The sequence below is a fragment of the Lytechinus pictus genome, chromosome 15, assembly GCF_037042905.1.
Source record: "Lytechinus pictus isolate F3 Inbred chromosome 15, Lp3.0, whole genome shotgun sequence".
Classification (NCBI taxonomy): Eukaryota; Metazoa; Echinodermata; class Echinoidea; order Temnopleuroida; family Toxopneustidae; genus Lytechinus; species Lytechinus pictus.
Window position 1 is genome coordinate 24374717 of NC_087259.1, and position 19396 is coordinate 24394112.

General features: G+C 35.2%; 1 protein-coding gene across 1 annotated transcript in view; it reads right to left on the reverse strand.

The window, feature by feature from the left end:
* LOC129277479 (neuronal calcium sensor 1-like) overlaps nucleotides 1-16477 on the reverse strand; it is a 34252-nt gene extending 17775 nt beyond the window's left edge. The window contains exons 1-2 of the mRNA XM_054913649.2: nucleotides 16433-16477; nucleotides 15559-15648 (exon numbers count right to left, since the gene is read on the reverse strand). Coding sequence (XP_054769624.2) covers nucleotides 15559-15648; nucleotides 16433-16477 — 135 coding nt within the window. The remainder of the gene's footprint in view (nucleotides 1-15558; nucleotides 15649-16432) is intronic.
* Nucleotides 16478-19396: the final 2919 nt, after the last annotated feature.

Genomic DNA, 19396 nt, shown 5'->3' on the forward strand with positions numbered 1-19396 from the left:
ATATCTACAATTGCCGCTCTCCACCCTGGAGTTAAATGGTTGCCCATTTATTGTTCACTTCTGAGCATGGTTGCCATTCCCAAGCAGGACATAAACTGAATGTCGTAACAATCTAGTTTGCTGTCCAAACCCTTCACTCAACTAAAGTGGTCTGAATTATGCAGCTTGAAGTTCCCTGGAGTCAGGGGCGGATCAAGGATTTTGCAAAATGGGAGGCATTTCCCCCAAAAAAGGACTTCACTCCCAATTAAGGGTGATCTATGTCAGGAAAAATTTGACAAGCAAAATTAAAAAAAAGGTCCTCGCTGGAGTATTCATGACATATTCCCCTAACAAATATTTGTTATGCTTCTCAAAAGGGAGGGGGGGGTATGGGTTTGATGTGCCCATACCTTGATCAGTAAATTGCCAATTTGTCTACTGCCAACTCGTCCACTCACCACATGGTCTACTTTCATTTAGTCTAATGCCATTCCATCCATCAACATTCGTCTAACAATCACTTGGTCCAATCATCACCTCGTCTAATCACCATTTCTTCTATGACCATTTCGTCTCATAAACATTTAGCCTAATATCTATTTCATTTTCATTCATTTTGCACAAGTTAACACTTATACCCTTTTTACACAGGATTTTCTTAGCCCCGGACTATCGCTAACCCCGTACTATCCTTAACCCCGTACTATTTTTTTTCCTTTTCACACATGCCAAATTGTTATTGCTAACCCCGGATAAGGAATACTTGCTTTTCACACACGAAACTCGCTAACCCCGGACTAGTGGTAGCTCATTCACTCGTACCCTTTTTACGCACGCTAAAATTTCCTTAACCCCGTACTATAGGTGGGGCTAAATTGCCATTTAGCCCCACCTATAGTACGGGGTTAAGCTTAGCCCACTTTCGTTTTACACTAGCGATCTTAACCCAGTACAATCGCTCTTAGCACCGCAATTGCTGGGATAACCCTGCTTTTTTTGCAGGGCCAAATAATCCCGTACTAAAGGTGGGGTTAGCCCACTTTGCAAAAATGCTGTGTAAAAAGAAAGTGGGCTAAGCTTAACCCCGTACTATAGGTGGGGCTAAATGGCAATTTAGCCCCACCTATAGTACGGGGTTAAGGAAATTTCAGCGTGTGTAAAAAGGGTATTAGTCCAATTAGACCAAATGGTATATAGACTAAATGGCTATTGGACCAACTGGTTATTAGACGGAATGGCATTAGACTAAATGAAAGTAGACCCTGTGATGAGTGGACGAACTGATGGTAGACCGAATGATAGTAGAAGAGTTGGCAATTGGACGAATTGGCATTAGACGAATTGATAATAACCCCTGGATCTGCCACTGGTTACATTGGCTTGTGTGAAGAAGGTTGTATGTGTCTTGTGTGTGTGTGAGTGAGATTTTAAAGACGTGTATCAATCAGATTTTTTACATATGGGACCAACTCTAAACATCACCATGCGAAAGACATGACCAGGGCTTGAACCTCGAACCTGTGCATCAATTTGTAACTTGCTCCCCTCATTTAGCTTGGATTACGGGCACACGCCACATCACCAAGATACACTCATTTGTGCTAGTCTTGTATCACAACTCACTCGTTGTTTATACTATATCAACATCATTATTATTTGAGATTTAAAAATAAATCTTTTACTTACTGCCTATATCTGAAACATTAGCTCAACATTGCGATGAATTGGGATTTCCAGAGCAAATTTTCTTTCTTAGTTTCCAGGGCTCATAAGTGGACTTGAGGGGCTTAATCACCCCCCCCCCCCAGCCCCCGTGTAATTTTTTCCTGATTGTAGGGTTTCACTAAGTATCTTGACAATAATTTTTATCAAATCTGTTTAAAGCCTATTTAGAAGCAATAATTTCAGGAGCTTATCTGCTTTATAAATTGTTTCATGAAACACGCCCCTGGATTTACTCTGTTTCATCCATGTGTAATGTAAAATGGAGTTAACACTCTATAAGGATTTAAAGGTCAAGTTCACCCCAACAAAAAGTTGATTTGAATAAAAAGAGAAAAATTCAACAAGCATAACACTGATATTTTCATCCAAATCGGATGTAAAATAAGAAAGTTATGACATTTTAAAGTTTTGCTTAATTTCACAAAACAGATGCACATCCTGGTGGGTATGCAAATGAGGAGACTGATGACATCATCTACTCACTATTTCTTTTCTATTTTATTATATATAAAAAAATAGAGAATATTGTATTTTTCTCCTTATTGTCAAGTGAAACAACTAGTAATTCCTCCCTGAACAAGTGGAATGAGCATTGATTAATACTATATGATTCAGTCAAGTAAAGTTGGTCCTTATTGTCAAATCTATAAAAATGAAATATTGTTTAATTCAAACAATAAAAACAAAAGAAATAGTGAGTGAGGGACATCATCGACTGTCTCATTTGAGTTGTGCATATATCACTATTTTGTGAAAAATAAGCAAAACTTCAAAATGTCATAACTTTCTTATTTTACATCTGATTTTGATGAAATTTTCAGCATTTTGCTAGTTTGATTTTTCTCTATTTATTCAAATCAACATTTTTCTGGGGTGGATTTGACCTTTACAATAAATCAAGATCAGCTGTAAATACGATACTGGATTTACATTTAATCTTAAAGGATTAATTTTAAATCTCAAAAGATTTGAATTCAAATCATTTAGCTTCAAATTTAAATCCACAAGGTTTAAATCTGAGTAGCCATTACAAATTTGATATTGCTATCAACTATTTCGCCCTTGCGTGAACACTTCATAATTCAAATGTGTCATTCAAATCTCATTAATGATGTGCAAGCTGTCCATATCATGCCTTCATTTTATCAATGTAAATTTGTTACCCCGGATGTTATGAGTACCAGTAAAATACACATGCACATCTGCGATATATTGAATTTCAGCTAGGTTATACTGCCTCTCACGTCCCTGTACAGGCTTTTCGAGAAACATATCAGAGCTGTCTGCACCAACCTGAGTTTAAAATAATCATGCTTTTTCTGATCCAGCAAATTATCCTGATTCAAACAATCTCGAGATTATTTGTAATGGAGACGCAATCACCGCGATAGTTTACTGGATTAATCTCAAGATTGCAATTCTAAGTCAACTTGGGATTATTAGCAATAGCATAATTTCGGCGGACTGATGGGAGTACAACCGCAGGAAGTTATTAAAAACTAACAAAAGTTTAATAAGAAATGGCATCAAGTTCATCTACCTTTTTCAATGAGGCAGCACATCCAGACAAGGGAACACAAATAGACATGTGTTGCAATTAGTAGTGACTATCTTATCACTTTTTCCTTCAACACACATGAAAGTCAATACATGGGACTACATGGTCCAGCTGAATCAACAGATGTATAATTCCCTACTGCACACATTGGGCCTGTATTGATCATTCATCCGCACGCCTCCATGGCTAATGCACTCAACATATTTTTGTTCCAACTTTCGTCGCCTTCACTGTGACGCAAAAAAAAACCCATCTGCGATGGTTGGGACAGAATAATCTTGTTAAAAATATAAGACCATTATCAAATTGATATACGAGTCCTTTTCAGCACCTTATAAAAAAATAAAGTGACGCATAAAATCATTTCCAATCCTGTTGGCTTAAAATCCATAAGTCGTCTTCTTGAATGGGACAAAAAGTCAAGCTCAAATTAAAACCAGTCTATACAGTGTAGTTTTGTAAAATGCGCCATAATGTGAAGCACATTTGAGTACCATCTCACATTTAGATAATACAGAAGTATGGTGGCATTATATCATTTTCAACCATTAACATTCAAGTTTTGGAAGCGTTTTGTATATCTTCTTCTTCTAGTTCCTTTGTTATACCGAGGTTGTTTTTACCTGACTGCTAAGAAAGCACGAATGCCTGTGAGCAAGCAACCAGGGGACCAACGGCTTAAGGTCCTCTCCGAGGGACCTGGTAATGAGGATAAATGCCTTACCAAAGGGCACTAGCGCACCACTTGGGAATCGAACCCGGGTCACCGGAATCCGAAACCCCCGCTCTACCGACTGAGCTATCGCGCCTCCTCTAAATCTGTTTTCAATACTATCACTAGCATAGTTGGTGTTATCATTATATCTATAATTTTCATTGAATCAATCATATAATGTATTAATTTATGTAGTAGCTTATTTATTTCATTTATCTAATTTATTCACTCACCCATTTTGAAATCATATTCATTTTTTTATATTTCTATTTCTCTATTTGTTTATTCATCTATCTTTATACATGCATGTAATTTTCATTTTATATTTGACCTATTATTTGAATGTGTATTTGTATTATTATTTTTTTTTTTTTTTGGGGGGGGTGGGTAATGAGAATCATTAGTGTTTTTTTCTATACATTTATCACTTAAATTTCATATTGACATGATGTCCCCCTTTAAGACCAAGCTTTCCCTGTCTCTCTATGAACACACATGATGAAGTATACATGTAGTGTGGAGTCAAATGTTGTTCTTTCGAGGCCCTTTCTAACCCACCCTCTTACAAAAATTTTGAAGAGCTGTAGTAGTACAACACTTGTCTCCTGTGCAAAAATTGGTGTAGATTCTTACCTACATGAAGCTGAGCTATGTATAGACCAAAAAAGGGGAAAAGGGAACCCCCATTTTACTGGTTCTTGAAACTTGTATACTAAAGAATAAACTGCCTATAGAATAAACTGTATATATATATATATATATATATATATAATTATGCCTTACATCAAATCATGTTTTCATTTACATGTATGTAAGGATGAATGCAAGAATGTGATCAAAGTTTTTATGTGTTCATCCTTCAAAATATCTGATATGTTAATTGAACATTCACATCAACCTGAACCATGTAAAGTTCCTGTATTTTCAAAGCCACCAAGAAATGAGTACCACACTTACATTCTCACAATTTGCTTTCACGCTGCAAAATATCCCTGCAACTTTGGATAAATCCCTGCAAAGTTCCTACTAGCTTGTGTGGGTATTCTAATTCAGGGGTATTGCAAATTATACATTTCACACTGGCAAAAACCTGACAATTATTTTTCTTTGCTTGTTTTGGAGGCAAAGACATATCAGAAAATATATACCAGGTATTTTTTTTTATCAGGTGGGTATAAAAGGTTCTAGGTGACCTTAGAGGTACCCCACTGATCAGCTTCCCAGAAGAATGAGAAAGTGAAAGAAAAAGGAGATGGAGCGAGGAAAAGAGAAAGATGAAAACAGAGAAGAAAGAGAAAGAAAGAGGTGGAATAAGGTTAAGATAGAAGGATAAATAAGATGAAAACAGAGAGAAAAAAGGAAGAGATGGAATAAGGAAGAAGGATAAAGAAAGATGAAAACAGAGAGGAAAGAGAAAAATATGAAATAAGAAAGAATGATAAAGATGAAGACAAAGAGGAGTGAGAAAGAGATGGATAAAGAGAGCATACAGAAAGAAAAAAAACAGAGAGGAAAGAGGGAGATATGGAAAAGGGAGAAGGAAAAGGGAAAAGAAACTTGAAAACAGGGAGGAAAGAAGAGATGATGGAGAAAGGGAGAAGGGACGGGGTAAGAAAAAGTGATGGAGAAAAGGAGAGATAAGATGAAGTAAGGGAGAAGGTTAAGAGGAGGAAGAGGGACAGAGATGTTGAGAAAGAGAGAAAAATAGAGATGTATAAACTTGTGATAAGTTCCTGAATTTACGAGCATGCGCACTATGGTCTGATAAACAAGCAAGGCGCGAGATTCAAAATCGCTAGCTCGGCAGCCACCAATGGCACCCACACCCAACTGAGTGCGGGGCTAAAACTTCCTGTAATTTGCCTTCACGTTGCAGAAATACCTGCAACCTTGGAAAATCACCGCGAAAGTTCTTGTAATTTTGACAAGTACCTACTATTTAATGGGTATTTTCTTTCAGGGAGATTGCAGATAATTTGTTTTCACACTCTCAAAATTACCTGGTATTTTCTGATGGGAGTAAATTACCTGATCAGAACTTCGAGGCTGTCTGAAACCACCTATTGAGTCATTTACTTTTCAAGGCTCAGCAGTTTGAAACCAATTAAAAGCTACCAGAATAATTATTTTGAAACAATGCATGAATGTGTTAACAGCACATACACTTCAGCTCTCCTTTCCCCCTTGGCCATAGTCTCTCGATCAAAAGACGTTTCACTGTTACAATGAACTTGAAGTCCATGCTATTTTCACCAAACGTTGCACGGTTACTTTGGTAGTGCCTTCATGAAAATACAGTATACACAGAAACCTATATAGTTTCAAAATTTAAACTTTTGTAGAGTGACGAAATGAAGATATTGGGCATAATGTTAGACATCACAGGATCACAACAAATGAGTTTAAAGGAGAATGAAACCCTTGAAACCAGCTGAATCCATATCAAAGAGAAAAATCAAAGAAACATATTGTTGAAAGTTTGAGGAAGATTGAATGAATAATAAGAAAGTTATGAGCATTTGAATATTGAGATCACTAATGCCATGTAGATCCTCCCATTGGCAATGCGACCAAGATCTGTGATGTCACACACGTACAACTCCCTCATTGCTTTAGTACTTATTTCACTTATATTCTCACTTTTATAGAATCTATCACAAGGTGAGGTGTTCTCTTTATGAGAGGACAAGTACAGAGGTTTCACAACATTATATCATTGATGAATCGTTTGTCATATGATTAGAATGAGCAAAAAGAGATGTTTTGGGGTATATTTTCAGTGTCCAAAAGGGGAGAGTTGTTCATCTGTGACATCATAGATCTTGGTCGCATTGCCAATAGGAGGATCTCCATAGCATTAGTGATCTCAACATTCAAATGCTCATGACTCTTCTATTGCTAGTCCTATTTTACTCAAACTTTTGTTGATCTTATTCTTTGATTTTTCTGCTTTCACAAAAGCTAACTTGCTCCAAGAGTTTCATTCTCCTTTAATTTAAATCCCTATTACTACAAGAAATCCAATAGAAACATAATCAAATTTTCCAGTTTAGTTCAGAAATTTGTATAAACGATGAAAAACTGGTATCTCTATTGGGGTCTATGTTCTCAATTTTCAATTCAATCAGATTCCATTAAAACAATACACAAAAAAGTCTGGAGACTAAAATCAAAAGTTTACATTTACTGTATGATTGGATATATAAAAACAAACGAAAGAAGCTACATGTTGCAGTGCACTCTTCTCCAAAAAGAAAAAGAAACAGTTAAATATCACAAAACATACCTCTCCATTTTATAAATCAATTTCATCCAAATTTGCAAATTCATAATGAAATATACATTAGCAAATTAATTTTTAAAAAGGTCCAGGAAAGAGTTATTAAACTATCAGCGACATCTTTATTGTTGTACATGTGCTTAAAAAAAACCCACAAAAATAAGCCAGATTGGAATATGGGCCCCGTCTTATAAAGAGTTACGATTGATCCGATCAATCGCAACTATGGACGGCCAGCAACATCAACATGTATTATTCATGTTTGTTCAAAATATTTTCTAGCTATGATGTATATTCATGCATTCATTTTTTTCTTGAAAATTCACTGCGCTTCTCTTTGTTTACAAAGGACATTGTGCAAATTTCCTATAGAAAAAAATTATGACACTGATGGATTTCCATAGAGCTACGATTGATTGGATAGACCCTGGACTTATAATCATTGGTGACACAGCCTGAAAGGATATACAATGTAATCATACTCTCTGTTGGTGGCACATTTCCCTAGACATAAGAATGGGCTTTCACATTGACACTTTGACCCTGGTGATATTCTTCTACAGTAATGCATTTGTGGCATTGGCAATCTTACCAGGGCTCTTTTAATATGCTACATTATCTATTTGACCCACATACAGTACATGTATATGTTCCTGCTCTACTTTATACCTGATGCACAAGCTTTTGCAAAGAACAGTATCATTTCCTGATAATCAGCCTTAAAGGGGCACAAATGAGCATTTTTTTTCATATCAACATGCTTATATAGCGCATATCAATGCCAAATGCTTCCCTATACACTCTCTGATGAAGACAGAAAAAGCTAAAAGAGCAAGAAAATTGCTGGCAATCGCAGCACTAACTCATTCAAAATATTTTTTTGATAAGTATGTTTTCAAGGTGGATTTAAACACGAGTGTAGAAGAATATGAGGTGGTATTACCATGAAGGGGCAGCATGGCAAAGAATTGCTCTCTTTAAATGAAGGTAAAATATCATTGCTTTTTTTTACAAATATTAAGGGAGTACATGGATGCCTTTTTTTTTATTATCGTTAATGCAAAATCCAAGATTCATTTTTCAGCAGTAGTCAAAATGAATCATGGAAAGAGGTATGTTTTGTACTATAAAGATTCTCAAAATACATTTAAATTAAATGCCCATCCATCCAATGAATATTACATTCTTTTCCTGATATCTTTCAATTCTTCATCAAATGCAAATATCTATTATCACAAATACCTACAAAATATCCATGTGCACCTCTATTTAAATGCATGGGAATTGAAAATTAATACAGGCTTTAATTTATAAAGCAGGCCCGAAGCTGCTAATATATTTCTCAATCAGAAACGGCTTTCACTCAGCTTTTCATTCTAATCCATTCTTATAATTATCCCGGGGCTTGAAATATGTCCTACACTATCCTGCCTCTGACATTTATCTGCTTACTACTTGAATAAAACTAATCATAGAAATATAGGGAACATCCAAGCAGGATTTTGTCCTTTAATTTTTGTTGAGTACCAGCCTTAAGACTTCTTTTTATCCCCAACAATTACACACATTTCTCTCTATAATGCTTAAATCTAAGTCTGTTCATTTTTATAATATTCTTTTTCATATGTTTTGGTAAAGTTTTTTATTTGATTTCAAGGGATCCATCTTGAGTTGTAACAACTAAAGGGTGTTAACTCTTAAATTCGGTTGATGATATGATCAAGTCAAAATATTTTTTTAATCAAATTTTTCTCAATTCCTCATTCTATATCAAACTTGTGTAGAGTTTCATTGTCAGTTTATCAAAAATATTTTTTGAAATATTAACTTGAAGCTGACCTGACTGGGTTTGGCTTTTTGTTATTACATAAGATTGAAAAATACAGAATGTGTCACAGTTTACAGACAGTAGCTATTACCTGGCAAGCTCTTCAAACAATAATGGCACTGTGGTTTACATGTTATGACCAGAGAAAATGTGTTCCATTCAGAGCCACTCTATTCAGAGGTTAGTTGAGGCATACATCTTTCTCGCTCTCAGCTGTCGATAAACCAAAGCTTTATTTTTATTTGTTCAGAGTGCTAATTGATATGTTGACACAGGCGAGCCATGAATATAAACATGTCATTCCAATGTGTCAATATCTACTTTAGATAAATGCCAGTGGTATAGAGTGGTCACTACAAGCTGTTGGATGCCCTGGGGGGACCACTTCTTTATTATTTCACAGTGGTGGTCACTTTCCTCTCCCCCTTTTTCTTTCTCTCTTCCTTCTTCCCCCTCCATTAAATTCCTTCTTTCTTTCTTGATCTCCCTCCCTTCTTCCTAGAATCAATTCCCTCTCTTTCCTTTCAGTATATCTCTATCTTTCTTCCTTTCTCCCTCTCTTCTTTCCTCTCGCTCTCTTCTTTCTTTCTTCCCTCCCTCTTCCTCTCCCCATCCCTTCTTAAACCATTCCCCTGTCTGTTCTCATCCCCTCTCCCTCTCTATTTCTTTCTTTCTTTCTAGATCTCATTCCTCTACCTAGGCCTTCCCAATCTGTATGTATCTCTCTGTTACTTTACCCCCTTCTCTACCTCCCCCTCCCCCTTCCTCCTTTTTTCTCTCTCCCTGGCTTTGTTTCCTCCCTCTTCCGCACTCTATCTTTCTCTATCCCCTCTGTCTCTTTATTTCATCCACATTTCTTCTTCCCATTATCAACATGTCACTCTGATCCGATGCGTATCAATATCTAACTTAGATATTTAGCTTATGGCAAATAAAGGTGTGGAGTGTTTTTTATTTGATGCCCAACACAGCTTCTGCCCTCGAGGAACACTTCGTTTATACGGTTGTCATGGTCATTGGTTAGTCTGCTGTGCAAATCCTTCACTTGAGTTAAGGGTCTGAATGTGCAGCCTACTCATGCCTTGTGTACTGAAGGCCCTGAATTGAAACAGCAAGTTTTGTATGTGCTAGTCTTTGCGTGGAGACACACTTGCTGATCAAAGTTTCAATCAGGGTCTGTGCCTGCAGACTAGTCATTGGTCACCCCCCCCCCCTTCCTCCCACTTTCTCTCTCTATCTTCCTCCTCCCCCCTCTCTCTCTCCCCCTCTATCTCATGATTTTCTTTCTGTTTTTCTATTTCTTTCATCATCAACCTTTAACGACCCAAGCTGAAGCTAAAAAGTGAAATTGATAAATCGGAACCCTAAGCTATAAAGCACAACAATGGATGAAAACTAATATATCGTGACCATGCCTTTGTGATTAATATGTCTGGCTCGTAGTTTTATGGACAAGATTTATGTCACAAAACCTTGTTACAATATGAATGTAGATAGAGTTGGACATAGCTGCGCCAAATCTGGGGCAAATATAAAACATGACCAAAATAGTCCAGAGCTATAGGTTCCATCACAATCAAAGTAAGAAATGTTTTCCAGGAGTTACGTGTACAATTATTTCCGTGAGACTATTGTGAAGGAAATCAAATATATAACCTGCAAAATAAAACAGTAATTTTTCTACAAATACAAACCTATGCATTCCCAACCCTCTAGACATAGAATGACATCACATGCTTCAGGTTGGGGAGAACTGAGAAGCAATGCACATACCTTCATTGCTGTTTCTTGTAGCATTATACTTTTTCAAATGGTATTGTCAATTTCACACTTCACTTTGCTTGGGATGACTTGTATTTCATTTCAATACGTCGATATCTACCTTAGATATCTCCTTTTCGTTGTGACTAAGTTCTTTCAATCTAGCAATCTTTCAGTTTCGCTCAAATTTTTTTTTTTTCTAAATAGGGCATTCATCCAGAGGTGTAGAATGTCAATTTTATGAAAGAAAGTAGAAAGTGAAATTTATTCACTTTTAACAATGGTTTTTACTTATCAGAATGTGTTTTAAATAAAAATTGGGCCCCTCCCCCTAAGAAATCCTGGATTCACTGCTGCGCAATGCCATAAAATATGTGCGTCCGGCCCCCCAAATGTAGGACCTTCGTGAAGTTTTCTGTCTCTGATTTTTGGATCTTTTGACAGTCTGTAATGCTTTTAAATGACCAAGACTTGATCAGTTTATTAAGTGGGTCAGAGGTACAAAAAGGTTGATCATTTTATGGAATTGCCTTGCTGTCATCACCTCCAAAGTTCTTTTATCTTGTTCTCTACCATGTCTACGCATTCTTACTTTAACCCTCTATCCCTATCTTTCTCATCTTATCCCCCCTTTTCCTGCTAATTGTATATCTTTCACTGAATCCTTCTTTATCTACACCTGCATTCTATATCTGTCTCATCAAGCTATCTTAAGGTTTGGGTGTTTTTCTCTCTCTCTTTCTCTTTATTCTCTCTCTCTCTCTCTAATAATTAATCATCTTGTCAGCTGTTTGTCTGTCTGCCCACCTTGTTCCTAGGTGCTTTCAGACTGACTAGGAAAACAAAGAATACTAGTACTAGGTCATTGCGTCGGTGCAAGAATGCCCTATTAAGCAGAGCGCATATTTGCACTGCATTTCTGCAACGATGCAGAGGCGAAATTGTTTTAAAAAAGACCAGATATTCTATGATCAAGAATTCTATTGTGAGCTATCCCAAAAATATTTTTTTCCTTTTATTCTAACACTCCCCTCTCTCTCTATCTCTCTCATTATCTGTCTGACTATCTTATTATTTCTCTGTGAGACTCTATCAGTCATTCGCATCCCACCTCTCTCTCTAATTTTTCTTTTCTTTCCATAATTACAGCCACCAATTCTTGCTTATTATCTCCAGGCTGTTATGGTTTTCATTATGATTCCTATTTCTAGAGACATTTGGATTTCGCATCATCCACCGTGAGCATTTATCATCGGATACATCAGATCCTACCACACATCCATCAAAAGCAAAAGAAAGTACATTGCACTGCATGGCTCGAAACCTATACAGCCCCACTCCTTCACATCGATGTAATGTTTGAGGATAGAGTATCCCATCTGGATGACATAGTCAAGGAGCATTCAAAAAATACATATCCCGCGCTCTCACAAGGACCTCTGAAGCAATATTATCAGTTAAAGCGCCAGAGAGGCACAACAAAATAACAGGTATCACTTGAACAAAGACTTGATACCTTCTTGCTCTCTCACAACTTGTAATTGTACAAATGGTACTATCTCAAGTTTTCAGGCACTGCAATTCTGTGATGTAGTCTTCTAAACATACTCCCCTAAACCTAAACCATTCCTCAATATCATGCAATTTTGGTAAATAATGATTTTCTCCGAGTCGTATTTGGGCCCTACCACCTCTGCCCCCACGATGACAGAATGAAATCAGCGCTTGACGATGTCACATTCCATTCGGTCCCCGTTCCATGATGTCCGTAGCTAATGAGAAATGTAAACCAGCCAAGGAGTCATCTGGCAAATACAACTTCATTAACAAATGACAACTTAAAGATAAAGTTGAAGCCTATTCAAGCCATTTGCATTGAGAAGGGCAATGTGTAGATCTAGCTATTTGGTGCGTATTGTTTGAAGATGGTTTATTATTGATCTAAAAGCAAGTGATCTATTTCTCTGTTACTCCCTTCTGGGCTAAGCCAATACCAACTAATTATTCCCAGTAAACAAATAACATTTTTTTTTAATTATGAAGTTTAGCAATATTTTGTGAAAGCAGATATATGCATGCCATCATGAATATTCATTAGTTTGGTTGATGATGTCAGGTACCTACTTTCCTTTTTCTCATGTTTAGAATCCTAATTATTTCATATTTTCATATATCAGTTTTCTGTGCATGATATGTCCTCTTTGTAACAAAATATGTTCCAGCAATGAATATCTATCTTCCATATGCATCAGTTGTTAATCCAATTTCGTTTCATTCTTTGTGGTCAAAATTTGAATAAATTTAATTTTATACAATAGAATACAAAAGAACAAGTGGGGATATGACATCATCACCTTGTTCATTGAATATTCATGAAGACATGCATAGAACTGCTTCACTGCAATAATGCAAAGCTTTCAATTGTCATAATTTTATAATTCCTTGACAGATTTTGATGAAATTCTCAGAGTTTTGTTTGTCTGATTTTCTTTACCTGGTCAAATCATTTTACTTTCAGCATTAAGTAACCCCTTTAAAAAGCGAGACTCCAAAACTGTATCCTGGCAAAAAAAATGTCTCCCTTGTCTTCTACATGTATCATCATGCCGCAATTTACTGCAATGCAATAACATGTATCTTTTGAAATCAAATACCTGTGTTTATGAAATTGATAGTTCGCATCCGCGTGCCAAGACATTGATCAAAATTTGATTACATTGTTGTTATACAAAAAGAAAAGAGAGAGGAAAATCAGTCTGGGTAATTTCTTTATTCCCGCTATTTTTAGACAATAAATTACCTGCGGATGATTGATACTGGATTTAGCTAAGATACCAAGTTTTCTAACAAGGATTGTTTTGAGATCTGGAGGAAACATGGTGAGCGAAGAACGGATTTACAGACTCATCCCCGACTAATTGCCGTAAATCTGTTTGACAGAGCCACAGTTCTGGGGGGCCTTGCGCAAAGCAATTCGTCAACGATTTTTCACTATGTACTGTTACAAGCTACTGATATCCTTGCACGTGATTGGTTGAGGGAGCAGCGTTCTCAGTATTTTTCCCTTTGTGACACACTCTCCTTGTGCCCCATGAAGTAGCAAGATTCCTCCCTACCTTTGCTATCTACTTACATAATACAAATCAGATTGGAACATATATTGTGATGCAGTAATGATCAAAATTATAAGATTGGGGGAAATATTGGTTGTTATATTGCTCAAGATAATGATCAGTCATCTGGGTATAAAGTGTATGACCAAGCTTCAAAAAAATTTAGTTTTAAAATTATATATAAAAAAGAATTCACAAAAGTTTATTTTATTAACATCAGTATGCCCATGGACTTAATAGGTCGATGGTATGCAATTCGTTTGCTATGCAGGTAAGACAAAAATCAGAATCTTAAGTTTAAATACATAATACTTCAATAATTATAATCATTTTCTATTGCTAATGGCCAAAATTTGGAGTGACAGTGATCTAATACACTACCCTGCAGCTATAATCATGCAATGCATTAGAAAACGGTCATCCATTAAATATTTCTTTTGTATTTGGGTTAAATATTTGTATGTTCTTATTATTATAGTGATAGTGATAATAGAAATAGTGAAACTGTAACAACATAACCTCTCTAATTTGCACATATCGTAAAAGCTGTGCATATAACTGTTTTGCGAAAATAAGATTTAAAATAACTTTTAAATGTGATAACTGGGCGTTGTGGCATGCGCCTGTATTTCAAGCTATAATTCAAGCTATTTGGGGAAGTTACAAATTGAGGTTTGAGCGCTGGTCACATCTTTCAGAAGGTGACGTTAAAGGTCAAGTCCACCACAGAAAAATGTTGATTTGAATAAATAGAGAAAAATTAACTACATGTAGCATAACGCTTAAAATTTCATCAAAATCGGATGTAAAAGAAGAAAGTTATGACATTTTGAACTTTCGCTTATTTTTCAGAAAACAGTGATATGCACATCTCAGTGACATGCAAATGAGAAAGTTGATGATGTCCCTCACTCACTATTTCTTTTTTTTTTCATTGTTTGAATTACACAATGTTTCATTTTTTACAGATTTGACAATAAAGACCAACTTGACTGAACTATATAATATTACACAATGCTAATTCCAATTGTTCAGTGAGGAATTAATTGTTTTTTCACTTGACAATGAAGAGAAAATGAGAATATTTCATATTTCATATAATAAAATACAAAAGAAATAGTAAGTGGATGACGTCATCAGTTTCCTCATTTGCATACCGACCAAGATGTGCATATAACTGTTTTGCGAAATTAAGCGAAACTTTAAAATGTCATTACTTTCTTATTTTACATCCGATTTTGATGAAATTTTCAGTGTTATCCTTGTTGGATTTTTCTCTTTTTATTCAAATCCAATTTTCATTGGGGTGGACTTGTCCTTCACGTAAATGATCATATCGATTGCTACGCGACTGAAAAAACTAAATTACACACACACACACACATTTGTCATTTAAACTGTACATCCAAATAATATTATATTTTCAGCATATTTTGATATTTCTCCGTTCATCCAAAATCATTTTAATGGAGAAGCAGTCTTCCCCTTCCAGTTTGTATAGATCTATAAAGCATTATTTGTTTCCAAAGTTCAAATCGATTGGCAGATCGAATTAAAGATTATATTCATAATACAAAGTAAAACAAAAATTGTTACCTTATTTGAGTCGAACACCTTGAAGACAAATCCTGCAAACTTGGAAGGGTCCCCGTAGGGAAAGAACTGTTGGTATATCGTCTGGAATTCCTGGAAATCAGTGATAAATTTAGAAAGAAGGGAAAACACTTTTTAAAAATCAATAACTTTGACATATGAGCAAACACCTACTAAAGGGAATTTAGTTATTCAGCGTCTTACTTAATCTGAAGAAATAAACATGTAATCTTCTGCAACAATATCAGAATGAGAATATATTCAGCGTTCAGGTAGGGAAAAATATTTAAAATTCTTATTCAAAGTAATCTGAGATAAAAAAATGATCGATTAGATTTCATACAATAATAGCCAACATTATCATAAATCAATGGAATTTTTTTATTCTTCTGCTCTAGAAAACACCTTTTTTCCATCCATATATTAAGTTTCGATAATTTTAACTTTGCACTCATGTGTAGGGATGGCCAGGAACAGCAGCGGAATCCCATTGAAATTCATGAAAGTATTAAAAGAGAAAATATTTTGGCTATACAGTGGTCATTTAATGCACCCATGCCTATGTGTGTTTGTCCGTCTTTCTGAGTGCCAAACTTTGCAAAATAACATTCATTAACCTTTCATTATCCACTTCAATTGTATAAAGTTCATCTCTATTTTCTCTCATTATTTCTCCCTTCCACACTCTCTCTCTCTCTTTTTCACCCCTCCCACTTTTTCTCATATGCAGTCTAATTATAATTTCTGCCTCTCTTCATAAGCGTCTACACGTCTGTCTCTTCCTTGTAAACAAAATCAGTAATTAACCTTTAATTAACCATTACTTCTGTCATTCATATGCACACATCCTTCAGCAAAAAGTAAAGGTCCTAATTACACTGCTCATACCACCATCAATTTCATCCCCGTAACTGATTTCCATCCGTGCAAACCTTTCCATTAAAATACAAGAAGAGAAATTGACACAAATCATCTGATTTGATTTGTCCATCTGCATGTTTACATTTCATTTTAAAGTGTCGATAATATTCTCTGCACAGCTATTGCACAACTGTACATATATTTGCTATGGCTATCATAAAAATTCCTCATGTGGATGAAATTATTCCAAGCAGCCATTACTCACGTAAATCTAACTGCTTTGTGATATTTTTCTTGCATCATTCCCTGGGCCATCAGCATGCCTAATGGACAATGGCTAATGCATGCAAATTGATATGCATTTTATCCCTCATAAAATTTTATTGCTTTATTTCTATTTATATATCACTACCCGCAAATATTACTGGTAAATGTGATACTTATGCACCTAGAATTTGGAGGCCTACATTAAGTTCAGCCACAAGGGAGCAGGACCTGATTCTCAGCGCTTACAAGTGTAGTCTACCCTGAAATAAAACTGATTATAAAAAAGCACACCACATTGACACAAAATTCATTCACATGTAACTATTTTACTACCAAAATCTGAACTTCCTATCTACAATGTAGGCTTCATAGAGTGACCACAAGGTTCCATTTGACAACAGCTAAGTACTAAATTAAGCAAATCATACAATTATAAATAAGCTAAACAGTGACAAAACTATCAAAAATTAACAGTTCATTGAAGGATTTTATTTTTCTTTTGGAGTAGTGATAATTACCTGAATAAGTTAGTTGATGGTGTCATTATAAGTCTAAATGTATGTGCATTCTATTTTCATAAAATCTCAAATAATTCCTTGTATGAATGTGCATTATTGAGTATCTGATGTAAATGGATCAAAAGACTGGGCAGTACAAAAAATATAGATTTTTGATTTAAATCCTTTGCTAATGAAACTGGGGGCATCGTGGTCTAGTGGTTAAGACTCTCATCTTTCAATCCGAGGGACGTAGGTTTGATTCCTAGCCATGTATTTTCCTTCATCATGCAATTAATATCCATATTGTGCTGCACTCAACCCAGGTGAGGTAAATGGGTACTGGCAGGAAGTAATTCCTAAAAAAGCTGTGAGCACCCAAATCAGTAGATTGGCTTAGCCGGGGTAATATACATTTAGGAGTGCCTTCAGAACCTAACAAGGTGGAAACATGGGCTATATAAATCCTGCATTAATTAATATATTATTTATTTAAACTGCGATAAAGTTTTAGGATTTAAATTTGAGTGCAGAGTTTGACTGGTTACTAAACCTCAATCAATATCAAGATGAATTTTAAATTCTTTATAGACATGGATTCTGATTTCCAGTGTTTTACAACTAAAGCCATAGTCGAATGTTTTTTACAACTTTTTGTTACTGTACTGTGCTCTATCTATCTATCTTTCTGTCGATTTACCTATCTCATCGCTTAATTCTCATTTTCTAATTGTTACATTATCATAGTATTGCTCAATTTTGTTTCTCTTTTTTTTTATTATTTCATTTTCCTCTTATTTTCCTTTACTTTTCCTTTCTTTCTTTCTTTCTTCTCCTTTTTTGTCTTTCTTTTCTTTTTCTTTACCTCTTTTCTTCTTCTTATACTTTTCTTTAAATTTCTTTTTTCCTTCATCTTTCTGTCTGTGTTTGTGTTTTCATTTTTCCTTTCCTTTTTTTTGCTTTTCTCTTTCTTCTTCTTCTTCTTCTCCTTCTACTCCTTTTTTTTTCTTCTTTATTTTTTTTCTTTTGTCTTTTAACCTTTTTTCTTTTCTTCTTTTTCTCTTTTCTTGTTTCCGTACATAACAATTTGATCATCACAAATCACACATTACCATGACTATTGTTATCATAGCAATTTCTGAGGATGTGCCCTCTGATCATTGACTTTTACTCCTGATTGAGATGTAGGGAACGTCAAAAATTTGAATAACTTTGAATGAACATTTGATTGGCAAATAAGCATCAAATTTCAGATTTATTTTGTCACATCTACCTATTTATATATTCATCTATTTATCTATCTATCTATCTATCTGTCTCCCTCACTCTTTTTTTCACTCATACTTTCCCCTCTCTCCTTTTTTGTCTTTTTCTCTCCAAATAAATCATACACACTTTTCTCAAAATTCAAGCATAATTTCATGAATACCTGTCAGCTGATCTTCCTCTTTAACAATTCCCAACCATTTCTGCATCTTCCCTGCAGTCGTCATAATCATATCTCCCACGTAACACAGCCTTCCAAAAAGCCAAAATGAATTAATAAAGCAAATTAATTTCATCAGACATCAATTTATGGAGAAAAATGTCGCATTTTACCACCACATATCGATTGCATCGCTCGGGGGATGAGGAGCTTTATTTAGCAAATTTGCTATGCAAAGCCATGGCAGTGCAATAAAAGAAATTATCAATATTGACTGAAAAGTAATCAATATCATAAAACAAATTGCAAGATGGTTTGTATGTGAAATGCAAACAGAAGTTTGGTATTCATGAAATGATGAAAATTTCAGCCATTCTAGACACATACTGTACTGTATTTTATAGTCAGTTATTACACATTGGTTAAAAGAATCCTGAAATTGGTGTGCATTGAACAATGTAGTTTTTACTGTTCATATGGATTTTAAAAAACACTAAGGAAGAAAAAGTATCAAATCTGTCCAGACATTTTCAAGATATCTGACTGAAAAATCTTCATTTACTTTCTCTCCTCAGGACTCTAATTGTGCATATAGTACACACATATGGAATAACAGTCTGTATGATATCATTTTTACATTTTAAAGTTCAATAACGTAAAACAATGCCTTTAACAGATCTAAGAAAGGGTTGCCAAGGGCTGCTTCTTATTGATCCAGGATTTTTCAATTAATTGCCAGAAAATGTCAGTTTTATAACAGATATTGTATTCAAATAGATACGAAATCATA